The sequence below is a fragment of the Caretta caretta genome, chromosome 1 (genome assembly GCF_965140235.1).
Source record: "Caretta caretta isolate rCarCar2 chromosome 1, rCarCar1.hap1, whole genome shotgun sequence".
In the NCBI taxonomy this organism is placed as follows: Eukaryota; Metazoa; Chordata; order Testudines; family Cheloniidae; genus Caretta; species Caretta caretta.
In genome coordinates, this window is record NC_134206.1 from 42,520 (window position 1) to 69,550 (window position 27,031).

General features: G+C 45.4%; 1 protein-coding gene and 1 long non-coding RNA gene across 8 annotated transcripts in view; one reads left to right on the forward strand and one right to left on the reverse strand.

Moving 5' to 3' along the window:
- The window catches only part of LCMT2 (leucine carboxyl methyltransferase 2), a 79,313-nt gene that overhangs the window by 25,646 nt on the left and 26,636 nt on the right, over nt 1–27,031 (reverse strand). For all 7 annotated transcript variants that reach the window (XM_075125413.1, XM_075125397.1, XM_048837650.2 and 4 more), the window contains 3 exons: nt 26,353–26,610; nt 25,925–26,155; nt 5,196–5,293 (listed from right to left, as the gene is read on the reverse strand). In XM_075125413.1, coding sequence (XP_074981514.1) covers nt 5,196–5,293; nt 25,925–26,155; nt 26,353–26,610 — 587 coding nt within the window. The remainder of the gene's footprint in view (nt 1–5,195; nt 5,294–25,924; nt 26,156–26,352; nt 26,611–27,031) is intronic.
- Nucleotides 14,844–20,973, forward strand: LOC142071086 (uncharacterized). Its single transcript, XR_012667042.1, has 2 exons — nt 14,844–15,123; nt 17,480–20,973. It is a non-coding gene; the product is annotated as an uncharacterized LOC142071086 (long non-coding RNA).

Genomic DNA, 27,031 nt, shown 5'->3' on the forward strand with positions numbered 1-27,031 from the left:
GCTTTGTCCCTTTCCCGGGTCAGGAGGTCACCTGATTCCTTTGTTCTCCAACCCCTTTAGCTAACACCTTGCAGGGGGGAATAGCCCAGGCCATCAGTTGCCAGGAGACAGTGTGACGGCCATTTATGTACACTGGCCCTTTGCTCTGCAACAATGACGCCCCCTTATCCCACCACCTAGAGGCTTAAGAAATGCACAGGAGAAACTGAGGCACCCCTACAGTATTCAGAGGAAACATTAAGAACAGTCCCACTTCGTCACAACCATCTTGATCATCAAGTGGCGCCGCGGGTTGTTTAGCAGGCTTTCTGCTTCTGATGTACTTAAAAAAAATTTTTTCTATTACTTTTTGAGTCTTTGGCTAGCTGTTCTTCAAATTCTTTTTTTGGCCTTCTTAATTATATTTTTACACTTCATTTGCCAGAGTTTATGTTCCTTTTTATTTTCCTCACTAGGATTTAACTTCTACTTTTTAAAGGATGCCTTTTTGCCTCTCTCTGCTTATTTTACTTTGTTGTTTAGCTAGAGTGGCACTTTTTCAGTTCTCTTACTATGTTTTTTAATTTGGGGTAAACATTTAAGTCAAGCCTCTATTATGGTGTCTTTAAAAAGTTTCTATGCAGCTTGCAGGAATTTCACTTTTGGTGCTGTACCTTTTAATTTCTGTTTAATTAACCTCATTTTTGTGTATCATAGAATCGTAGACTATCAGGGTTGGAAGGGACCTCAGGAGGTCATCTAGCCCAACCCCCTGCTCAAAGCAGGACCAATCCCCAACTAAATCATCCCAGCCAGGGCTTTGTCAAGCCTGACCTTAAAAACTTCTAAGGAAGGAGATTCCACCACCTCCCTAGGTAATGCATTCCAGTGTTTCACCACCCTCCTAGTGAAAAAGCTTTTCCTAATATCCAACCTAAATCTCCCCCACTGCAACTTGAGACCATTATTCCTTGTTCTGTCATCTGTTACCACTGAGAACAGTCTAGATCCATCCTCTTTGGAACCTCCTTTCAGGTAGTTGAAAGCAGCTATCAAATCCCCCCTCATTCTTCTCTTCCGCAGACTAAACAATCCGAGTTCCCTCAGCCTCTCCTCATAAGTCATGTGTTCCAGTCCCCTAATCATTTTTGTTGCCCTCCGCTGGACTCTTTCCAATTTTTCCACCTCCTTCTTGTAGTGTGGGGCCCAAAACTGGACACAGTACTCCAGATGAGGCCTCACCAATGTCGAATAGAGGGGAACGATCACGTCCCCCGATCTGCTGGCAGTGCCCCTACTTATACATCCCAAAATGCCATTGGCCTTCTTGGCAACAAGGGCACCCTGCTGACTCATATCCAGCTTCTTGTCCACTGTAACCCCTAGGACCTTTTCTGCAGAACTGCTGCCAAGCCATTCGATCCCTAGTCTGTAGCGGTGCATGGGATTCTTCTGTCCTAAGTGCAGGACTCTGCACTTGTCCTTGTTGAACCTCATCAGATTTCTTTTGCCCAATCCTCTAATTTGTCTAGGGCCCTCTGTATCCTATCCCTACCCTCCAGCGTATCTACCTCTCCTCCCAGTTTAGTGTCATCTGCAAACTTGCTGAGGGTGCAATCCACACCATCCTCCAGATCACTTACGAAGATATTGAACAAAATCGGCCCCAGGACCGACCCTTGGGGCACTTCACTTGATACCAGCTGCCAACTAGACATGGAGCCATTGATCACTACCCGTTGAGCCTGACAATTTAGCCAACTTTCTATCCACCTTATAGTCCATTCATCCAGCCCATACTTCTTTAACTTGCTGGCAAGAATATTGAGGGAGACCGTGTCAAAAGCTTTGCTAAAGACAAGGAACAACATGTCCATTTGTAGTTCCCCTTTCTGAAATTAAATGCTACATTGTTGGGCTGCTGTGATGTTTTCCCCGCCACAGGGATGTTAAATTTAATTATATTATGGTCACTATTGCCAAGCAGTCCAGCTATATTCACCTCTTGGACCAGATCCTGTGCTCCACTTAGGACTAAATCAAGAATTGCCTCTCCTCTTGTTGGTTCCAGGACTAGCTGCTCCAAGAAGCAGTCATTTAAGGTGTCAAGAAACTTTATCTCTGCATCCCATTCTGAGGTCACATGTAGCCAGTCAATATGGGGATAGTTGAAATCCCCCATTATTATTGTGTTTTTTATTTTAGGAGTCTCTCTAATCTCTGCGCATTTCACAATCACTATCACCATCCTGGTCGGGTGGTCAGTAATATATCCCCACTGCTATATTCTTATTATTCAAGCATGGAATCACTATCCATAGAGATTTTCTAGTACAGTTCGGTTCATTTAATATTTTTACTTCATTTGCTTCTATGCTTTCTTTCACATATAGTGCCACTCCCCCACCAGCACAACCTGTTCTGTCCTTCCGATATATTTTGTACCCTGGTATTACTGTGTCCCATTGATTATCCTCATTCCACCAAGTTTCTGTGATGCCTATTGTATCAATATCCTCCTTTAATACAAGGCACTCTAATTCACCCATCTTATTAGTTAGACTTCTAGCATTGGCATATAAACAATTTAAAAACTTGTCACTTTTTAGCTCTCTGCCATTACATGATGTAATTGAATGGGACTTTTTTTCATTTGACTGTTTCTCATCAGATCCTAGCTTTACTTTATTACCTTCCATCCTCTCCTTCTTTCTAGGACATAGAGAATCTCCATTAATAGATCCTCCCCTAACGGATGTCTCTGTGGGAACCACATGCTCCTCTGCACCTGTCGGCTTTTCCCCAACCTCAACACGAGTCAGCAATGCGATGCTGTTGAAAGCAAATGCAATTTTAGGTTGCATTAAAGGAGGCATAGCATGGAAGTCATGGGAGGTGATAGCACCGCTGTACTCAGCACTGATTAGGCCTCAGCTGGAGTAGTCCATCCAGTTTTGGGCACCAATGTATAGAAAGGAGGTAGCAAAACTAGAAAGGATCCAGAGGGGAACGGCAAAGATGATTAAAGAGATGGAATGCAAGCTATATGAGCAAAGGCTGAAGGAATTGGGTATGTGTGACACTATACCTCGGGGGAGCACCCTGTAACCCCCATATTCATCATTTGTATATAACTGTGATATTTCACATAAAGCATGCCATGTAAAGTATCATGGAAAAGGTTATGAACTGCTGAAACCCATTGTTCTACCTAAATGTGTGTTATCATTAACACATATGAAGTTATGAGATTGTGCTGTATGGTTGTCACTAAAATATGCTGTGAGTTGGGGAATCACCCAGATATTAGCTCCCCAGAGACAACAAGGGAGGTAACCAATGCCTGGATGGGTGTCGAACAACCACCAACAGCCATTGTCCAGTAAGGGAGCTACAATTCAATGACTCACTTGCACAAAACCATACCGGGGGAATTGGTAAACCTTGCCTGGTGACTCAGCAATGCCCACCAGACATGCCTGGACTTGTGTTCTCCAAGCACATGGACTGAGGATATAAAATAGGGGACAGAGGACATGTGATTTCTCCTTTCTCCAATCCCTCCCATGCTGAAGGCAATGAGAATGCTGGAGCTGAGGAGATTGGTCCTGAGACTAAAAGGGAAAGCCTGCATATGAAAGACTGTAACCAACCTGCAATATCCAGTTGTGTGAGAAAAACTGCTTAGTCCAGACATTGTCTAGTCTAATCAGCTTGAGAATTTAGACCACATTTGTCTTTTACTTTCTTTTGGTAACCACTCTGACTTTTCAAAAAGAAAAGGAGTACTTGTGGCACCTTAGAGACTAACCAATTTATTTGAGCATGAGCTTTCGTGAGCTACAGCTCACTTCATCAGTTTAAAATCCATCTTTTGTAACCAATAAATTTATTCTAATGTTTATCATTACCAGTGAGTTTGACTGAAGTGCTTGGTAAATTAGTAAACTTGCATTGCTCAAGAAAGTGTCTTGAGCAGTACAAGACAGCATATTCCAGTGGTACAAGGCTGGGAGCTGTGGGGATTTGGCTGGTGCCTTTCTCTGTGTGATTAGTGAGTGGCTCTGGGAGCATTCATGCAATCTGGCTGGGTGTGGGGCTCCACATGCGGCTGTACTCAGTGGTAACAGCACTTGGAGGGGTTTGCTGCTTACTATCAGTAAGGCATTGTGAGAGACAACCCAGATTAGAGAGTTAAGGGGTCACAGTGGTCCCACAGTCCCAGTTGTCCCTCCTATGACTTCTCCTTCCAAACTCGGATAAAAACACATTACATATCACACTTTAGATGTTGTTAGTTACCTGCTAGTTTGAACAAAACATCCTTATCCATGATCCTGTCATCCCCTCCTTATCTTATAGGGGGTTTGGTGTGTTCCTGTGCCATCTCTTAAAAATGTGTTTATGAAGTTACTTGACACATCTGTGTGTTTTTGTACCACCCTCTCTAGTAAGGAATTTGTTTACTTGGTGTTAGCTGTTAGCTAGTGTGGTGTTATTTTGCCAAGGCCTGGCTTACTCTGGTTCACAGCCTTTGGTTCATACTGTTATATATGCCTAAGTCTCCAGCAAGGCCTACAAAATGCAGTAACTACAGACAATATTTCCCTTATTTAATATATCAGTTAGTTTTAAATGCAAGACATTTTGATAAACCCACTTTTTTCCCTTATGGATCCAGCATATTCAACTAATAAAAAAAAAATTACAAAATCTCTTTTTGTGCATTTTTAATTGAATTCCAATTGCAGCTTGACCAAAATCATATAGTAAATAAGATAAGTGTCATTCACTATTTTCTAACATAAAATAATGTCAAAAAGAAGAGCCTGAATACATGTAAAGTTATATAATTGCTTAAATAAATGTGTACAGATGTAGTGTATCCTCCTGGTTAGCAGAGAAGTACTGACTTTTAAGGTAAATGCTACATTCAGTTGCAAATAACAAGGTTTAATGCTTACCAACAATGAGAATCAACTTTTCTATAGGAAAATAACTAAAAAACACAAATGTAAAATAAGATTAAAATTGATTATTTAAATCAAAGTATCTTTGCCGTTTAAAATCATGATTAAAATCTGTGATTTAAATCAATCTACTCTGCTGCCTCAACTCACAGCAACACTGGAATATTAAAATGGGCTCACAGTACTGGAGTGCCCAGTCACAGAACTAGGGCAGACATTATTCCTCAAGGTCTTGGGGGTACTTACCTTTCTGCAGGAGAACTCTTCCAAATGCAGGAAAGACCAGTCTCCCAGGACAGGCTGCACAGCAGAGCGGCCCCCATAGATAAACAAGTACTTCTGGCCTAGAAAGAAGACACAGTCAGCTGAACAGAGAAGCTGGATCATGAAAGGACACATAGGCAACACATGCATCTTCTGCCTGGATCACTGCAACGCAGTTGTCATGGGGGACCTAAATGATATCCACAAGACTGAATGCTTTGTACTCCAGACTTCTAAGAGAGCTTGCAACTGTCTAGCAATTCCACTAGTGTCTGTTCAATCTGTCCCTGCTAGCTGGTGTAGAACTAGACAGCTGGAGGGAGATTCTAGGCATATGCCAGCAATTCCAGGATAGTCAACCTAACCCACGCCTCTTGTCTGAGCCAATCAGAAGATATTCTTTTCAGGGGTGGCCAACCTGCAGCTCTTCAGAAGATAATATGCGGCTCCTGCTAGGAGCCAACTCTGGGGAAAGAATGGAGAGTGCTCAGCACCCACCTGCAGTCCTATCAGCTCCCCCTCCCTCCCCCAGTGCCTCTCACCTGCTGACGGCCCCCCTGATCAGTCCCTCCTCCTCCCTCCCCCATGCCTCCTGCCCACTGCGATCAGCTGTTTCACGGCATTCAGGAGGCTCTGGGTGGGAGGGAAGAGGAGCAAGGATGCAGTGTGCAGCCTCACCCCTCCCTCCCTGTCTCCCCCGCCCACCGCGATCAGCTGTTTTGCGATGCACAGGAGGCTCAGGGGCATAGGGGAGCAGCGAGGACACGGCTCACTTGGGGGAGGGTCGGGAAGAGGCGGGGTGGAGGTGGGGATGGGGACTTGGAACAGAGCCAGGGGTCCAGCACCCCCTGGCTGGCACCAGTGTCTACTTGAATAAAGCACAAGGTGACTAGCTGGTGTGGAAATTTTTAATCAAAATTTTTCTTACACCATCTAACACTGGAAAGCAAGTGCAAACAGAAAATAAAATACACAGATGAAAAATCAAGGCTTCCAACAGGAATGGGAGAATAAGTACTTTTTCGTTGAACGTAATGGTAAGGCCATGTGTCTTCTTTGCCAGACATATCTCTCAGTTCAAATCTTCAAACTTGCAGCATCATTTCACTTCTAGCCATGCACATATGGATCAAGAATTCCCACAAGGTTCTGAACTCCGCACTTTAAAACTGAAAACTTTGAAAAAACAAACAGATGTAGGAGACCAGTTGTTAACCAGATTTGCCAACCGATCGCAAACTGTAATGTTAGCCCCCTATTATGTGGCCTGGCACATAGCCCGTGCGAAAAAGCTCTACTCTGAAGGAGAGCTTATAAAAATGTGCCTCACTGATGTGATTTCAATCTTGTCACCAGAGAACAAGAATCAACAGAAGAAAATGTCTAGCCTGCAGCTTTCACGCCACACAATAGAACGCAGAATCTCTGAACTGAACAGTGACATCACATCGCAACTGCACTTGCAACTTCAGCAGTGTGAGTATTTGAGCATCGCTTTGGATAAGTTGTGCCATGCATCGGATTAACCTTATTATTGGTATTTGTCTGCACTGTGTCTGACGATTGTGTTGTAAGGGAAGAACTCCTCAATATTGTGTCACTAAAGGACAGAACTCATGGACGAGATCTAAGCCCTAGTCGACACTAGGAGTTAAGGTCGAATTTAGCAGCGTTAAATCGATTTAACTCTGCACCCATCCACATGACAAAGCCCTTTTTTTTGACTTAATGGGCTCTTAAAATCGATTTCTTTACTCCACCCCCGACAAGGGGATAAGCACTGAAATCGGCCTTGTCGGGTCAAATTTGGGGTAGCGTGGACGCAATTTGATGGTATTGGCCTCCGGGAGCTATCCCAGAGTGCTCCATTGTGACCGCTCTGGACAGCACTCTCAACTCAGATGCACTGGCCAGGTAGACAGGAAAAGGCCAGTGAACTTTTGAATCTCATTTCCTGTTTGGCCAGTGTTGCAAGCTGCAGTGAGGGCAGAGCTCATCAGCAGAGATGACCATGATGGAGTCCCAGAATCGCAGAAGAGCTCCAGCATGGACTGAACGGGAGGTACAGGATCTGATCGCTGTACGGGGAGAGGAATCCGTGCTATCAGAACTCCATTCCAGTTTTCGAAATGCCAAAACATTTGTCAAAATCTCCCAGGGCACGAAGGACAGAGGCCATAACAGAGACCCGAAACAGTGACGAGTGAAACTTAAGGAGCTGAAGCAAGCCTATCAGAAAACCAGAGAGGCAAACGGCCGCTCCGGATCAGAGCCCCAAACATGCCACTTCTGTGATGAGCTGCATGCCATTTTAGGGGGTTCAGCCACCACTACCCCAACCGTGTGCTTTGACTCCGTCAATGGAGAGGGAGGCAACATGGAAGCAGGTTCTGGGGACAAGGAAGATGATGTTGATGAGGTTGTAGATAGCTCACAGCAAGCAAGCGGAGAAACTGGTTTTTCCGACAGCCAGGAACTGTTTCTCACCCTGGACCTGGAGCCAGTACCCCCCGAACCCACCCAAGCCTGCCTCCCAGACCTGCCACGCTGAGAAGGGACCTCTGGTGAGTGTACCTTTTTAAATAGTATACATGACTTAAAAGCAAGCATGTTTAATGATTAATTTGCCCTGGCATTCGCGGCCAGTACAGCTACTGGAAAAGTCTGTTAACGTGTCTTGGGATAGAGTGGAAATCCTCCAGGGACATCTCCATAAAGCTCTCCTGGATGTATTCCCAAAGCCTTTGCAAAAGATTTCTGGGGAGGGCAGCATTTTTCCGTCCACCATGGTAGGACACTTTAGCACGCCAAGCCAGTAGCACGTAGTTGGGAATCATTGCAGAACAAAGCACTCCAGCGTATGTTTGCTGGCGTTCAAACAACATCCGTTCTTTATCTCTCTTTGTTATCCTCAGGAGAGTGATATCATTCATGGTCACCTGGTTGAAACAGGGTGCTTTTCTTAAGGGGACATTCAGAGGTGCCTGTTCCTGCTGGGCTGTTTGCCTGTGGCTGAACAGAAATGTTCCCTGCTGTTAGCCATGGGGAGGAGGGAGGGGTTAGCCATGCAGCGGGGGGAGGCAAAATGCAACCTTGTAACAAAAGCACATGTGCTATGTATGTAATGTTAACAGCAAGGTTTACCGTGAAAGAGTGTACCCATTGTTCTATAAAATGTGTCTTTTTAAATACCACTGTCCCTTTTTTTTTTCTCCACCAGCTGCATGTGTTTCAAGGATCACAGGATCTTCTCCTTCCCCGAGGCTAGCAAAGATTAGAAGGCGAAAAAAAAGCACTCGCAATGAAATGTTCTCTGACCTCATGCTCTCCTCCCACACTGACAGAGCACAGACGAATGTGTGGAGGCAGACAATGTCAGAGTGCAGGAAAGCACAAAATGATCGGGAGGAGAGGTGGCGGGCTGAAGAGAGGACTGAAGCTGATAGGTGGCAGCAGCGTGATGAGAGGAGGCAGGATTCAATGCTGAGGCTGCTGGAGGATCAAACTAACATGCTCCAGTGTATGGCTGAGCTGCAGGAAAGGCAGCTGGAGCACAGATCACCGCTACAGACCCTGTGTAACCAACTGCCCTCCTCCCCAGGTTCCATAGCCTCCTCACCCAGATGCCCAAGAACGCGGTGGGGGGGGGGGGCTTCCGGCCACCCAGCCACTCCACCCCAGAGGATTACCCAAGCAACAGAAGGCTGGCATTCAATAAGTTTTAAAGTTTTGAAGTGCTGTGTGGCCTTGTCCTTGCCTCCTCCACCACCCCACCCGGTGCTTCCCTCCTCCACCACCCCTCCCGGGCTACCTTGGCAGTTATCCCCCTATTTGTGTGATGAATTAATAAAGAATGCATGAATGTGAAGCAACAATGACTTTATTGCCTCTGCAAGCAGTGATTGAAGGGGGGAGGGGAGGGTGGTTAGCTTACAGGGAAGTAGAGTGAACCAAGGGGAGGTGGGGGTTTCATCAAGGAGAAACAAACAGAACTGTCACACCGTAGCTTGGCCGGTCATGAAACTGGTTTTCAAAGCTTCTTTGATGCACACTGCGCCCTCCTGTGCTCTTCTAACCGCCCTGGTGTCTGGCTGCGCGTAACCAGCAGCTAGGCTATTTACCTCAACCTCCCACCCCGCCATAAACGTCTTCCTCTTACTGAGCGCACAGCAAGCGGTAATAACAATGGGAATATTGGTTTTGCTGAGGTCTAAGCGAGTCAGTAAACTGCACCAGCGTGCTTTTAAACGTCCAAATGCACATTCTACCACCATTCTGCACTTGCTCAGCCTGTAGTTGAACAGCTCCTGACTACCGTCCAGGCTACCTGTGTATGGCTTCATGAGCCATGGCATTAAGGGGTAGGCTGGGTCCCCAAGGATAAAGCTGTAGCTCACAAAAGCTTATGCGCAAATAAATTTGTTAGTCTCTAAAAGGTGCCACAAGTACTCCTTTTCTTATAGGCATTTCAATATCCCCAACGGTTATTTTCCAGTCTGGGAAGAAAGTCCCTTCCTGCAGCTTTTGAAACAGACCAGAGTTCCTGAAGATGCGAGCATCATGTACCTTTCCTGGCCATCCCACGCTGATGTTGGTGAAATGTCCCTTGTGATCCACCAGTGCTTGCAGCACTATTGAAAAGTACCCCTTGTGGTTTATGTACTCGCCGGCTTGGTGCTCCGGGGCCAAGATAGGGATATGGGTTCCGTCTATGGCCCCACCACAGTTAGGGAATTCCATTGCAGCTAAGTCATCCACTATGACCTGCTCATTTCCCAGACTCACTACCCTCGATATCAGCAGATGTTTGATTGCGTTGGCTACTTGCATCACAGCAGCCCCCACAGTAGATTTGTCCACTCCAAATTTCAAGGTGCCCCTGACAGACCTCACCAAAACTATTGTCAGCCATTGATTTCACTGAGGGAGGGAGGGAAATTATAAGGTGGATAGAAAGTTGGCTAGATTGTCGGGCTCAACGGGTAGTGATCAATGGCTCCATGTCTAGTTGGCAGCTGGTATCAAGTGAAGTGCCCCAAGGGTAGGTCCTGGGGCCGATTTTGTTCAATATCTTCATAAATGATCTGGAGGATGGTGTGGATTGCACCCTCAGCAAGTTTGCAGATGACACTAAACTGGGAGGAGAAGTAGATACGCTGGAGGGTACGGATAGGATACAGAGGGCCCTAGACAAATTAGAGGATTGGGCCAAAAGAAATCTGATGAGGTTCAACAAGGACAAGTGCAGAGTCCTGCACTTAGGACGGAAGAATCCCATGCACCACTACAAACTAGGGACCGAATGGCTTGGCAGCAGTTCTGCAGAAAAGGACCTAGGGGTTACAGTGGACGAGAAGCTGGATATGAGTCAACAGTGTGCCCTTGTTGCCAAGAAGGCCAACGGCATTTTGGGATGTATAAGTAGGGGCACTGCCAGCAGATTGAGGGACGTGATTGTTCCCCTCTGTTCGACATTGGTGAGGCCTCATCTGGAGTACTGTGTCCAGTTTTGGGCCCCACACTACAAGAAGGAGGTGGAAAAATTGGAAAGAGTCCAGCGGAGGGCAACAAAAATGATTAGGGGACTGGAACACATGACTTATGAGGAGAGGCTGAGGGAACTGGGATTGTTTAGTCTACGGAAGAGAAGAATGAGGGGGGATTTGATAGCTGCTTTCAACTACCTGAAAGGGGGTTCCAAAGAGGATGGCTCTAGATTGTTCTCAGTGGTAACAGATGACAGAACAAGGAATAATGGTCTCAAGTTGCAGTGGGGGAGATTTAGGTTGGATATTAGGAAAAGCTTTTTCACTAGGAGGGTGGTGAAACACTGGAATGCGTTACCTAGGGAGGTGGTGGAATCTCCTTCCTTAGAAGTTTTTAAGGTCAGGCTTGACAAAGCCCTGGCTGGGATGATTTAGTTGGGGACTGGTCCTGCTTTGAGCAGGGGATTGGACTAGATGACCTCCTGAGGTCCCTTCCAACCCTGATATTCTATGATTCTATGAGAGAGGGGGGAGCAAATGAATACAAAACAAATCTGGTCTATTTCTTTGGCTGGCAGCAGACGGTGCAGTAGGACTGCTAGCCATCCTCATCTCCTGGCTGCTCACCAGAAGACGGTGCAATATGACTGCCGGTAGGACTCAAGAGAATGTCCCAGTCGAGTCGCTCCTATTTTAGTCCCTGCGCCCATGTCTGCCCAGGCGCTCCTGACCAACCTTACCGAGGTGGCCAAGAGCACCTCGGACATGACGACGATGGTTATCAGGCCTATTGCACTGTCTGCTGCCACAAGGCAATGAGCTGCTTCTTCTTCTAGCAATGCAGTGCCACGTCTGCCAGCACCCAGGAGACATATGGTGACAGTGAGCTGAGTGGGCTCCATGCTTGCTGTGGTATGGCGTCTGCACAGGTAACTCAGGAAAAAAGGGGCGAAACGATTGTCTGCCATTGCTTTCACGGAGGGAGGGCCTGACGACATGTACCCAGAACCACCCACGACAATGTTTTTGCCCCATTAGGCATTGGGATCTCAACCCAGAATTCCAGTGGGCGGCGGAGACTGCAGGAACTGTGGGATAGCTACCCACAGTGCAACGCTCTGAAAGTCGACGCTAGCCTCAGTACTGTGGAAGCAGTCCGCTGAGTTAATGCACTTAAGAGCATTTTGTGTGGGGACACACACAATCGACTATATAAAAACGATTTCTAAAAACCCGACTTCTATAAAATTGACCTAATTTCGTAGCGTGGACATACCCTAAGGGAGGCGCTGATGTTGTTAGTTGCGAACAGCCACTTGTCTTTACAGAAACTCACTGCCATTGCAACGGATAGGGCTCTGTCCATATGGGGATCTGCGAATGGATTAGTAGGGCTTTGTAAGTCAGACAAGAGCTTTCCCGAATTTTGGACATTTCACTGTATTATACATTGGGAGCAACTGGTATCTAAAAATCTCAAATTTGATCACATCATGAAACCTGTCTTACACATTGTGAAATTCATTCTCTCAAATGCACTCAATCACAGACTATTTCAAAATCTAATTGAAGAACTGGATGAAGACAACTCCCCTGCCAATTTGCCATTTCACTGTGCAGTTCGATGGCTCTCGAGAGGTAAAGTTATTTCCCGTTTTTTCAAGCTTCTGGAACCAGTAAAATTGTTTATGGAGGAGAAGCACAGAATACAACACGAGTTTACAAATCCAAGGGGGGTTCTAGACTTCGCATTTGGTGCATTTGGATAAACTAAACGTAGACATACAAGGAAAAATTCCGATTGCTGTCTGATCTAGTGCAAGGCGTATTTGCGTTCATGAACAAACCGCAGTTGTTTCACAGACAAATGCTTGAGGGAGAGCTGACACACTTTCCCTCAATGTCACAACTTCAAGCCAGATCAAAAGATGCAGGAGAATGCCTAAAACTGAGCACAACTAGGTATGCGAGCGTGATTAAAGATCTTAAGGACAGTTTTGAGGAAAGATTCCCAGATTTGCAGCAGAAAAGACCTCAAATCAGATTTCTGATTGATCCTTTTAATACTGAAGCCAATTGTCTGAAGCCCCCTTTAGTCACTGATGAAGCAACATCCCAGATGAAAATAATAGAACTTTTGGAAGATGACAGATTGAAATCTGTTCAGGAGACAGAGGGGACCCTTACATTCTGGAAATCTGTTCCAAAGGATAAATACCCCAACATCAGAGGTGCAGCCCTGAAATTAATTTTGATGTTTGCCTCGACCTGTCTTTGTGAGTCTGCTTTCTCGACACTCAGACATGTGAAATCCAAGCACCGACCCGTTTTGACAGACAGCCACTTAAGAGAACTGCTGCGTATTAGCACAACTGAACACAAACCAAACTTCAAGGGAATTACCTAAAGCAAAGATTGCCAGAAATCCCACTAAGTTAGAGGTTAAGTTGTTGTTATTATCATTAACTATACATTATAAATGTATAATAAATATACATTATCAACTTATATAATGATTATGTATATACATATATATATATATACACACACACTACACACACACACACATATATAATCATTACATATTACTGGTTTCAGAGTAGCAGCCGAGTTAGTCTGTATTCGCAAAAAGGAGTACTTGTGTACACAAGTACTCCTTTTCTTTTTACATATTACTGTGGCTCTTTGGCAATGTACATTGATAAATTCTGGCTCCTTGTCAGGCTCAGGTTGGCCACCCCTCCTTTAGATGCATCATAATATGTTAAAATGAATGCATTTTCCTGAACCAATGACAGTTTTTCTAATGCCAGCGCCTTTATGGACTTGGGCCAGGAACCTTTTTTATTCTAAGTCACTGTGAGGCACAGCAATCTTTTGACAAAGGACTGGTCGTAGCTGAAGCAATATGCCCCTGCCTGCAATAACAGAATTAGAACTGGCACTGCATATCCCCCAGACCTCATTCCTTAAACAAAGGAATGAAATGAAGATACTGTAACAAGTTTTTGTAGAAAAACCCCAGCCTTTTAAAAACCTCTTGGTGCTTTTTAAAGTTTTTCCCTGTGTGCAAAAGCAACCCCAAACTGCTCTAAAGACTTTCATAGATTAAAAGGCCAAAAGGGACCATTGTGATCTAGTCTGATAACCTGGATAGCACAAGCCAGAGAACTTTCCCCCAAATAATTCCTAGAGTAGATCTTTTAGAAAAACAGCCAAGCTTGATTTAAAAATTGTCAGTGATGGAGAATCCACCATGACCCTGGTAAATTATTCCAATGATTAACAACTTGCACCCTTAAAAATGTATGCCTTCTTAACTGTCTGAATTTGTCAAGTTTCAACTTCCAGCCATTGAATCATATTGCATTTTTCTCTGCTAGATTGAAAAGCCCATTATTAAATATTTGTTTCCCGTGTAGGTACTCAAACTGTAATCAAGTCACCTCTTAACCTTCTTTTTGGTAGACTCTAGCTCAGGGGTCTCAAATACACGGCCCGCGGAGTTATTTGCTGTGGCCCACCAAGCTCCCCGCGTCTCTGGAGTTATTTCCTGCAGCCGCCAAGCTCCCCTCCCACACCGCCCCCCTTTCCCTCCCCCAGTGTGCCACATCCCCACTCCTCTGCCTACCTCCAGGCACCTCCTGCCGCCAAACAGCTGTTTGGTGGCACTTAGCGCTTTCCAGGGGGGAGGAGGGAGCCGCGCGCTCAGGTGTTAAGGAAAAGTTAGCACATGTGACTCCATTTTGGTTTGGGGCCCACCATTGTCTAAAAGCAAGCACATCATGCACCAGGAGGAGTGTTCCTTAGACACTGCATCCCTGTGAAAATCCTCCTCCTTGTCTCCAGCCTGCCTTGACTCCCAGTATCTGTTTTTTGTCAGTCTCTAACTCCCTATCTCCTGGCCTTTGATGTGAGGCTTCCCATCCTGATAATAAAAGTTACTGATGCATGGCGTTAGGACCATGCTGTGTAATTAACATACTGGTTTAGCACGAGGAATGCACCAAGCAGGGATAGGTGGTAGATAAGAAAAGGGTTTGTTTATTGGCTAAGGTTTCCGATGCACGAGGGCAACATGCTTTGCTAAAAAGTATATAACCTTTGTATAATCTATATTCGGGGTCCCCTCCTGGCTAGCAGGGGGGCACCACGCTTGAGCGTAATAAACTTGGTGTTTTTTGGAAACTCTGCAGTTGTGGACTTTGTTTATGTGCCTCAGCCTAGATTCGAACTGTGCGTGTCCTACCAGGTGTAATTCGTAGCATTTGTGTGCGTGTCCTACCAGGTGTAATTCGTAGCAGTTGTGTGCGTGTCCTACCAGGTGTAATTCGTAGCAGTTTTGGCGACCACGAAGGGACTCTAGGCTCGCCTCAACAAGCGAGACTACACTCCTCCTCTCGGACAGCTCCAGGCGGCACAGGGTGAGTTCACCTTTGAGAACTCCAAGGAGGGGGGTGTGTGAGCTGTCGCTTAGGCGATAAGGTGGTACATTTGGTGTCCTTTTGGTAGCCCATTATGGGTTCTGGGCAGAGTGTAAGTAAGGGGACCCCTTTGGCTGAAATTCTCGAGAATTGGGGAAATATTTCTGGTACCCATGGGTTAGAAAAAAAAAAAAGCTGTAATCTTGTGCGAGGTTGAGTGGCCAGCACTAACAACTCAAACACCTTTTGACTGGCTACCGGATGGTTCCTTTGCTGGGGAAAAATTAACAGCGCTTAGGAAAGAGCTGGAAAACAAAGCTCCAGCCCAGATGGATTATTGGTATGTATGGGACAACTGGGCTTATGCGCATGCGAAAGGACGTCCTCTTTCCTCCTCCTTTTCTTATTCATCTCAGGGGTCTCCAGCCCCGCTCTGTGCTATGCCCGCTTCTGCCCCTCCTCCGGCTTACCTTCGGCTTTCTGACTTATGCCCGTCACCTCCTTGCTTGCCAATTAGCCGTGCTTTCTGTCCAGGTGACAAGCCCCCTGGGGGGGAGGACTCAGGTAGCCCTTGTAAGTGAGAATATTTAAGAAAAGAGACCAGGAAGGTTGGCGGCTAGTTAAGAAGCCCACCCTCCTTGTTAATTTGGTAGTAAAACAAAGCTGGTGCTCAAGGAAGGGACAGTTCAGAGAAAAAAACAGGATCGGGCCCAAGCGGGCAGGCAACAGATAGAGAGATTGGAAAACAGGTTGGAAACTTGGAGGTCATAGTAAAAAAAGAGAAGTAAATAATTACAGGAATGGAAAACGTAAATCCCGGAATAATACTTGAAATGGTAAAATCTAAGTTAATTGGGTGTCGTTTTGGGAAATAAGCAAGTGATTTAAGAAAGGAAAGTAAGAAGTTAACTCCGTAGTTGCTGGAAAGAATTAAGCAGTTGAACTTTGTGAAATACTGGGAAAAAAAAGAATTCTTGGTTTCTTTGCAGCCATTTTGGAAAAAATGGGCCCTTTTCCAAAGAAATGCAATTATACAGTGCTACTTAATTAATATCTTATTAGGCTCCAAGGGGCTACAAAAGGTGGTGTCTTCCTTTTCAGGTCGCTGTGTGTTTCACAGCAGGAGTTAAAAGTAAAAGGCAATCAAAAGTCTGGTAAACTTTATTGTGCCCTTTTTAAAGTAAGAATCTTTAACCTGTGGATCCAAAAGCAAGCCGGAAAGCATTTGTTTTAATGTAAATTACCTAACTGATAAGGTAGAGGCCACTGAAACCTGGGCTGCTGTCATAAATATAAAGGGAAGGGTAAACCCCTTTGAAATCCCTCCTGGCCAGGGGAAAGCTCCTCTCACCTGTAAAGGGTTAAGAAGCTAAAGGTAACCTCGCTGGCACCTGACCAAAATGACCAATGAGGAGACAAGATACTTTCAAAAGCTGGGAGGAGGGAGAGAAACAAAGGGTCTGTGTGTCTGTCTATATTCTGTCTTTGCCGGGGATAAACCAGGAATGGAGTCTTAGAACTTTTAGTAAGTAATCTAGCTAGGTACGTGTTAGATTATGATTTCTTTAAATGGCTGGGAAAAGAACTGTGCTGAATAGAATAACTATTTCTGTCTGTGTATCTTTTTTGTAACTTGAGGTTTTGCCTAGAGGGGTTCTCTATGTTTTGAATCTAATTACCCTGTAAGGTATCTACCATCCTGATTTTACAGGGGGGATTTCTTTATTTCTATTTACTTCTATTTTTATTAAAAGTCTTCTTGTAAGAAAACTGAATGCTTTTTCATTGTTCTCAGATCCAAGGGTTTGGGTCTGTGGTCACCTATGCAAATTGGTGAGGCTTTTTATCCAACATTTCCCAGGAAAGGGGGGGTGCAAGTGTTGGGAGGATTGTTCATTGTTCTTAAGATCCAAGGGTCTGGGTCTGTAGTCACCTAGGCAAATTGGTGAGGCTTTTTACCAAACCTTGTCCAGGAAGTGGGGTGCAAGGTTTTGGGAAGTATTTTGGGGGGAAAGACGCGTCCAAACAGCTCTTCCCCAGTAACCAGTATTTGTTTGGTGGTGGTAGCGGCCAATCCAAGGACAAAGGGTGGAATATTTTGTACCTTGGGGAAGTTTTGACCTAAGCTGGTAAAGATAAGCTTAGGAGGTTTTTCATGCAGGTCCCCACATCTGTACCCTAGAGTTCAGAGTGGGGGAGGAACCTTGACAGCTGCCTATAAAACAAATACAAGAAAATATGGGTAATTCCTCTGTTTTGCCTCCAATTAACAAGGGTATTTGTATAAAAAGGAGATATTTTAAGCAATGACTGACTGCCCAGAAGGGGTTGATCTGTGTTTTTTTTCGTCTTTCAGAAAATCAGAGAAAACTGATGCCAGCTGAAAAGCAATTCAACATCTCATGAATTTACTGGCACAATAGGAATTCTGTTCTGTGTTCTATGTCCTGTCTTGTGGTGTTTGTCTTGGGGCCAGAATTGCTGTGTTTAATTTTTCATAGGACAGTTTAGTTTAAAACTAAACAGAAGGGTTAAATCAAAATGCAGATACTTGTTTTATGCAACTTAGAATACAAAGTGTTTGGATAATATCAGAAAAATGTGATATACTAAAGTTTAATACATTTGCTTAAGTAAAAAAAAAAAAATTTCATTGGCCAGCTCTTTTAATTGAAAAAAATTGTTGTTAAAATTTGCACACCAACAGTCTTTGGAAGCAAGGACATGAAAGGTTAACCCACTTCCCATATTATACACGAGATCCTTCTGGCTACCTCACATTTCTAGCCAGAGGGCTCGGGAGGGAGGAAAGCTATTGGACACCATAGGTTGTACCAAGTGGACTCCTCAAAAGTGGGTGTGCTTGTCGCTCCAAAGCTCTGTAATAAAGTCATTTTCCTAAAAGGGTGTATGTGGCATACATTAAACAATAAGACTAAAGTGCTGTATAATGGGCAATGTATATGTGTTCCTTTTTAAACAAAGGTGTATGAGTAAAAAGTAAAAGTTTCCTTTGCAGGTTAATAAAAGCCAAGAAGGGGAAAAGAAATAAAACGGAGGACGAGCTAATTCAATGCTGTAGCTGGCAGGCTCGATCCAAAGATAAGACACTGGTCTGCCCAAGGACACTACTCACAGCTAGGATTTGGCTAACAGCCAAGAAAGAGGGGGGTTTGAATGTGCCCAAGCAGCTGTGAGATCTGCAACACACTGCCAGACATTAATGAAATGTGTTAGGTCTCTGTATTTAAAAGAAGTCCTGCTTCAAGAATCCTGAGCAAACCTGCCATTTGTTAAAACCAGGTGACTGGGTCTACATAAAGGTCCATCAACAAAAGATTACTCTGGCCCCATGCTGGAAAGGTCCTTATTAAGTCCTGCTAACTACCAACACCACTGTGAAGTGCCAAGGACTGACTGCCTGGACCCATGCTTCTTACTGCAAAAAGACCCCTCCACCTCGAGATGACTTCACTTCGAACACTGATCAGCCTGTCTCTCCTTCTGGGTTTTTTTTTCTTTCCTCCTTTTGGACAGCAGGGAAAAGGACAAGGTGAAGTGCTAGTAACCTCTCCCTTGTCCACTGACAGAGCTAACCTGTATTCAGTATTTGCTAAAGAAACCAAAGCACTACAGGGTGACGTGCTAGTAACCTTTCCCCTGTATAATGCAAAACCATAACTGTTCCAAGAGAGAAGAAACGCCTGCTCTGCTAAAACCACCAAAATCCAAGGATTCCTGACTGCAAAAGACACTGAGAATTGGTCTTGGTGGCAAAGACGGAGCATTGTACATTGGCAGGGAGGAAGTTGCGGGATGTATTCTTGGGAATGTGAAGTGAAGTGGTAGGGTGGGTTTATTCCAGAGGCTGGAACCTGTGCTTGTAGGCAAGTATGAATACCAAAAACGCCTTACAGCCACGAACATTACTCCCACCATCTGCCACCACTCCTTTGCTGGTAAAGGTTCCTGGATCCATCATAGCTATGTTAAGTTGGCGCTGGGACCCCCACCTGACCCTGACAAGCCATTGGACGAGCCACTTCACAAATGAACACCACGACCAACCCATGGACTAAGCTTTCCAACTACTGGGACCTTCACAGCCCACTAGGACTTTTTGTGTTCCTGTTTATTGGACTTACATTGGGGGTAGTGTTTTCTGTATGGTATAAAGGAGGATGCCAACATTGGTATGGTTTGCCTGGGGGTTTCCTCTCCCTATTCCCAAGTCCAGTACAAGGATGGGAGGGCAATAGCTTTTTAAATTTAACCCGTGCCATAAAACAGGGTGTAAATCGAACGCAGTGTTGGATTTGTAGTCATACCCCCACATATTTGGGTCAGGGGGTCCCGTTGGTAGGGGTACCTATCCCCCTTAATCGAACACTCCAAACTAAGCTATGGGCAAACACTACATTTAACTTGAATGTTACAATCCAAATATGGTCTATTGATATGGTGGCCCACGGTAATTATGCTTTATGTGTGTCACAACGTAAGGGCATAGAAAATACAGTTTTTGTAGGAAATTTTGTGGGGTGTAAGAACACCACCCAAATCAGCTCTGGTGCGGGAGGTCCCTCCACCTACTCCAGGATGCTGTGGCCAGTCCCCGAGGGGTCTGGCTGGTATTGGTTATGCAATCACACAGCCTATAAGGTTCTTCCAGCAGGATGGTGTGGTACATGTACCTTAGGGGCTACAGTACCCGCCGTGACAGTACACCAGAACCTGACCCGGGGAGAGATCCGCAATCTAGTATGGAGGGACCGATGAAGTATTCCTTTAAACCCCCTTTCTCAATGGCCCAGAGGCTTTCACTCCTTTGTGCATTGGTTTCTGCCACGGTTGGGAGTAAGCGAGCTGGAAAAAGCTATAGTTAACATTTCAGCTGCTTTAGAACTAATGGCAAATGCTACTGCAGATGCTCTATCTGCCCTTCAAATTGAAGTAGCTCAGCTATCCCAAACTACATTGCAAAACCGTCTAGCCCTGGATTATCTTCTTGCAAATCAGGGCAGAGTTTGTGCTCTGGTCAACTCAAGCTGTTGTGTATTTGTAAATCAGCACCATAGGGTGGAAACTGACATCCACATCCTCAAGCAAAAGGCAGCCCTATTCCACCACGTCAGCCTCAACAATACCAGTGCCGGATTCCAGAAGGTCTGGGACTGGCTCACCTCATGGCTACCGGATGTGGGGACTTGGGGACGGCGTATTTTGTATTTACTTTTTTTGACTATTATTGTTTTTGCGTTATTTTTGTATGCCTACAATGCTGCAGTATGTGCTGTCGGCAGTTGCTAAACCTGCAGCGCGGTTACTCAGCCCCGATATAGCTTACTGACGTACAAAAAAAAAAAGGGAGGACTGTTAAGGAAAAGTTAGCACATGTGACTCCATTTTGGTTTGGGGCCCACCATTGTCTAAAAGCAAGCACATCATGCACCAGGAGGAGTGTTCCTTAGACACTGCATCCCTGTGAAAATCCTCCTCCTTGTCTCCAGCCTGCCTTGACTCCCAGTATCTGTTTTTTGTCAGTCTCTAACTCCCTGTCTCCTGGCCTTTGATGTGAGGCTTCCCATCCTGATAATAAAAGTTACTGATGCATGGCTTTAGGACCATGCTGTGTAATTAACATACTGGTTTAGCACGAGGAATGCACCAAGCAGGGATAGGTGGTAGATAAGAAAAGGGTTTGTTTATTGACTAAGGTTTCCGATGCACGAGGGCAACATGCTTTGCTAAAAAGTATATAACCTTTGTATAATCTGTATTCGGAGTCCCCTCCTGGCTAGCAGGGGGGCACCACGCTTGAGCGTAATAAACTTGGTGTTTTTTTGGAAACTCTGCAGTTGTGGACTTTGTTTATGTGCCTCAGCCTAGATTCGAACTGTGCGTGTCCTACCAGGTGTAATTTGCAGCAGTTGTGTGCGTGTCCTACCAGGTGTAATTTGCAGCAGTTGTGTGCGTGTCCTACCAGGTGTAATTTGCAGCAGTTGTGTGCGTGTCCTACCAGGTGTAATTTGTAACACAGGGGAGGAGGCAGAAAAGAGGTGGGGCAGGGGTGGGGATTTGGGGAAGAGGTTGGAATGGGGGCAGGGAAGAGGTGGGAAGAAGCAGGGCCTCATGGTAGGGGTGGAGTCAGGGCGGGTGGGTGGCTTTTGTACCTTTATATGAAAAGGCGTCAGTGATGCGGCCCTACCTTGTCCCCATGGGTCCCGCGCTTCCAGGCGGTTTATGCTAGCCTCAGAGGCTCACTGTGACCCTCCACGGAGCCCTTCTCTCTCTAGGGCTGGGGTTACAGTCTACTGAGCCCTTTTCATCATAAGCCAGCAAGGAGGTTGGTGAGAGAACTCCCCCAGGCTCTGTGGTCCCTCTCAAAGGCTAGGAGGTATGCCTCTACATTATCCTCCTGCGTCATTTTCTACAGCCAATTGATGGCCCATATGATCTGCATCCCATCATGGCCGCGGTTCAGCTCTGTAAGGGCCTTTACCTGGTTTACCAGTTTCTGCAACATAGCCTGGTCTTGAGCAGCCTGGTCCATCAGCAGGCAATTAGTCTCTTGCTGCAGCCGTACTGCCTCCTGTTGGGTGGCTGCCTAGACACGGGTAGCCTCCTGCTGGGCCACCGTGGCTTGTATCAGTGCCCGCACTACCTCCTCCATTGTGGTGGTAGGGGGGGGGGAAAAAACCCTCTCTCTCTTTTTTTTTTTAAACCACCCTTCTTCCACCACGCTGTGCACCTAATCCCACTCTTGACACCAGTTGTGGCAAAGCTCCTACTTTGTCTCAGTGGGTCCCGCGCTTCCAGGTGGTTTATGATAGCCTCAGAGGCTCACTGCAACCCTCCACAAAGCCCTTTTCTCTCTAGGGGATTGGGCCAAAAAGAAATCTGATGAGGTTCAATAAGGACAAGTGCAGAGTCCTGCACTTATGATGGAAGAATCCCATGTACCGCTACAGACTAGGGACCGAATGGATAGGCAGCAGTTCTGCAGAAAAGGACCTAGGGGTTACAGTGGACCAAAAGCTGGATATGAGTCAACAGTGTGCCCTTGTTGCCAAGAAGGCCAATGGCATTTTGGGATGTGTAAGTAGGGGCATTGCCAGAATATCGAGGGAAGTGATCGCTCCCCTCTATTCGACATTGGTGAGGCCACATGTGGAGTACTGTGTCCAGTTTTGGGCCCCACACTACAAGAAAGAGGTGGAAAAATTGGAAAACGTCCAGCGGAGGGCAACAAAAATGATTAGGGGACTGGAACACATGACTTATGAGGAGAGGCTGAGGGAACTGGGATTGTTTAGTCCGTGGAAGAGAAGAATGAGGGGGGATTTGATAGCTGCTTTCAACTACCTGAAAAGGGGTTCCAAAGAGGATGGCTCTAGACTGTTCTCAGTGGTAGCAGATGACAGAACGAGGAGTAATGGTTTCAAGTTGCAGTGGGGGAGGTTTAGGTTTTTCACTAGGAGGGTGGTGAAACACTGGAATGCGTTACCTAGGGAGGTGATGGAATCTCCTTCCTTAGAAGTTTTTAAGGTCAGGCTTGACAAAGCCCTGGCTGGGATGATTTAGTTGGGGACTGGTCCTGCTTTGAGCAGGGGGTTGGACTAGATGACCTCCTGAGGTCACTTCCAACCCTGATATTCTATGATTCTAGGGCCAGGGTTACAGTCTACTGAGCCCTTTTCACCATAAGCCAGCAAGGAGGTTAGTTAGAGAACTCCCTCAGTCTCTGTTGTCCCTATGGGCTTATTCAAGAACAGTTTAGCTTCCTGTCCTGACAGGGGCCTGTCTTCCCCTCCCAAGAGGTGCTTCTGTAGTGGCAGGTTGGGGGGAACCCGGGCCCGCCCTCTACTCCGGGTTCCAGCCCAGGGACCATAGTGGCAGCAACTGTTGGCAGCCGACCTTTCACCGCCAGAGCTGCTACACTTCCCTGGGCCACGTCCCCCCAGCTCTACCACTTCTCTTTCTTAACGCCTTCTTCACCCTTACCTTAGGGCTCCCTTTTCCTTCCAGTGGTTTGAGGGTGTCTTCATTACCCAGCCCTTCAGCCGCACTTCCTTTCCTCTGGCTCCCTTTTCCTTCCCCCGGCCTGACCGGAGTGAGCTCTTTTACAGTATCAGAGGGGCCTTAGAGTCAGGTGTTCACATTAGTTTAAAGACCTCACCTAACTCTTTGCAGGTTAATTAGAGTCAGGTGTTCACATTAGCCTAACGGCCTCACCTGTTAGAATGTCATAGCAAAAATTTACATTGTATACACCAGTGTAATTAAATAACCCATCAAACGAGTAAGAAGCCTTGAGTAATACAAATGAAGAACTTTAATGGGAAAATGCTAATTTTTGTGCATTTGAAGGCAAGTAGTGATTGTGTGGGATGATCAAAGACTCTCAATGCATTCCTCTCTCTCAACCCTCAAAGAAAGAACCCAGGTGGGTAGTGATCTAGTCAACTTGTTTTCTGAAAGAAGAAGCTGTAAGTATGGATACAAGGGAAAAAATTTCACCCTCTGAACACTTTGGAGTCTAACAGGGCAGAATAACTGAAGGGGAAGACTGAGATTCCCCCTAGTTATTCTGGGTACCCCTGAGAGACTGTTGGGAAACTGGCAGATACTACGTTTCTGCTACCATTTGGAGTTATAGACTATGACTCACCTGTACATACTTTTTACCTACTTTAACCTCTCAATAACGCTCATTCCTTTTTCTTAGCTAATAAACCTTTAGTTAGTTTACTATAGAATTGGCTGCCAGTGTTGTCTTTGGTGTGAGATCTAGGATGCAAAATTGACCTGGGTGAGTGACTGATATCTTAGGACTGGGTGTAACCTGGAATATTGTGTGATTTTTGGTGTAAGTGACCATTTATCACACAGCCCAGCTTGTCTCTGTGGCAAGACAGACTGTCCCTGCCAGTCTAAGGGGACTTTCTGTGACTCCATTATAAGACTATTTTAGCACTTTAGGAGTTCACATTTGGTAACGGGTTGGTGATATCTAATTATATAACATACCCCTAGTTTGGAGTGTCTGCTCTGCTTTTGATAGTCTGCCCTGAAGAAGCGGCGAAGAGTCCTGTGGCACCTTATAGACTAACAGATGTATTGGAGCATAAGCTTTCGTGGGTGAATACCCAGTTCATCGGCTGCATGAAGAAGACACTCACGGTTGTGAGCTGCTCAAGACAGCGTGACACTGGTGTCCACATTTCAAAAAAGATGTTGAAAAACTGGAGCAGGTGCAGAGAAGAATCACAAAAATTATTCATAGGGCTGCACAAGTGCCTTACAATGAGAGACTTAAGATAAACAGACTGAGCTCTCTATCAAAAACAAGTTTGAGAGGTTACTTGATTACACTGTATAGATACCTTTATGGGGAGATGTCATAAATATAAAGGGAAGGGTAAACCCCTTTGAAATCCCTCCTGGCCAGAGGAAAAACTCCTCTCACCTGTAAAGGGTTAAGAAGCTAAAGGTAACCTCGCTGGCACCTGACCAAAATGACCAATGAGGAGACAAGATACTTTCAAAAGCTAGGAGGAGGGAGAGAAACAAAGGGTCTCTGTCTGTCTATATGCTGTTTCTGCCGGGGATAGACCAGGAATGGAGTCTTAGAATTTTTAGTAAGTAATCTAGCTAGGTATGTGTTAGATTATGATTTCTTTAAATGGCTGAGAAAAGAATTGTGCTGAATAGAATAACTATTTCTGTCTGTGTATCTTTTTTGTAACTTAAGTTTTTGCCTAGAGGGATTCTCTATGTTTTGAATTTAATTACCCTGTAAGGTATCTACCATCCTGATTTTACAGAGGTGATTTATTTACTTCTATTTCTATTAAAAGTCTTCTTGTAAGAAAACTGAATGCTTTTTCATTGTTCTCAGATCCAAGGGTTTGGGTCTGTGGTCACCTATGCAAATTGGTGAGGCTTTTTATCCAACATTTCCCAGGAAAGGGGGGGGGTGCAAGTGTTGGGAGGATTGTTCATTGTTCTTAAGATCCAAAGGTCTGGGTCTGTAGTCACCTAGGCAAATTGGTGAGGCTTTTTACCAAACCTTGTCCAGGAAGTGGGGTGCAAGGTTTTGGGAAGTATTTGGGGGAAAGACGTTTCCAAACAGCTCTTCCCCAGTAACCAGTATTTGTTTGGTGGTGGTAGCGGCCAATCCAAGGACAAAGGGTGGAATATTTTGTACCTTGGGGAACTTTTTGACCTAAGCTGGTAAAGATAAGTTTAGGAGGTTTTCATGCAGGTACCCACATCTGTACCCTAGCGTTCAGAGTGGGGGAGGAACCTTGACAGGAGAAAATAATAGGTGCTGAATGGCTTGTCAGTCTAGCAGAGAAAGGCAGAACAAGAACCAATCACTGGAAGTTGAAGCCAGACAGATTTAAATAGAATTAAGACACAAACTTTTAACAGTGAAGGTGATTGGAACAAACTACCAAGGAAAGTGATGGATTCTCCAACACTTGGACTCTCTATATCAAGACTGTCTCTCTCTTTCTGAAATATATGCTTTAGTTCAACTGATAGTTATTGTGGGAGATGGAGGAATCTGCATCTTGGTAACATTCACTAGATAAAATTATACGGCCTGCATTATACAGGTCAGACAAAATTACCATAATTATTCCTTCTGGCCTCAAAAGCTATGAACAGGACAAGGCTAGCCCATGTGTCTGGGGATTTCTATATCCTCAGGTACTTGTACAGCCCATCTCCCTGTCATAACTAAGCATTCTTCCCCCACTGACTGAGGAAATTCTCTTTTGGGCCCTTTTACCTTGGCACGTCACTTCGGTTGTAGTATGTCTCCAGCGCGATGAGGCTATGTCCTCAGCAGACTGTGGGCTCACAAGTTCCACCACAACACAATCTGGGTCTGAGGCAGTCATGGATTCAGGAAACCTTAGCCAAAGGATCCCCAAATCTGCATTCGTTGGGGACATTCGCCCTCCCACTGCCAGGGCCTGGCTTCCAGAAACACACGTCACAGTATGGAACAACCGTCCACCTGCAGAGAGAGAACACCAAGATTCAGATTGATACCTCTCAGGAAGACTAAGGGTTACCAGACCAAAGGCTTCAATCCCCTCTACCCTTCACTGCTGAGCACTGATAGTACAGTACGAATTTCCCCCTCCCCCTCCGGGGTTACCCCATTAATATTAGAGATCTCTGCATGTGCTCCACCCTAGGTGGAGAACGCACCCCAGGTGTTACCAGGCTTTTCCATTTTCACGCTTCCAACTCGCCAGTTGTCTTCGTGTCTGATTAGGACATGGAAATCTCTTAGGCGGCAGTGTCGTCCATCCTGCTCCCCGAAGCCTCCAGTAGTGAGGACCACATGTGGTTTGATAAGTACAGAGTGGTGGCCATACCGCCTCAGGCCAGCAATTTCAGAATCTATTGTGCACACAGATGCAGAGATGCTACCAGCAACTCTGGGAGGGTCATCAGCAGAGAAAGCTGCAATCCAAAGAGAATCAGACTGAGGTATAGGGGTTTGTTTGCAGCAGTGCCCCATACATGACACACACAAGAACAGAGATTACCCTCTAACCAGAAAAAAGTGAGAGCTCAAATTCTTCCACTTATCAAAGAGAATGAGAGGTGACTTGATTACAGTATGTAAGTACCTTCACGAGGGGAAAATAGAACAAGAACCAATTACTGCAAGCTGTTATGAAGCAAATTCAAATAGAAATAAGACACATCATTTTTAATGGTGAGGGTCACCAGCCACTGGAACAAACTACCAAGGGGGTGGTGGATTCTGCATCTCTTGTGATCTTCAAACTCAGATTAATCCCTTTCTGGATGTTGCTTTAGTCAAACAAAAGATTTTTGTGCTTGATACTGAAATAACTTGTTGAAATTTTCTGGCCTG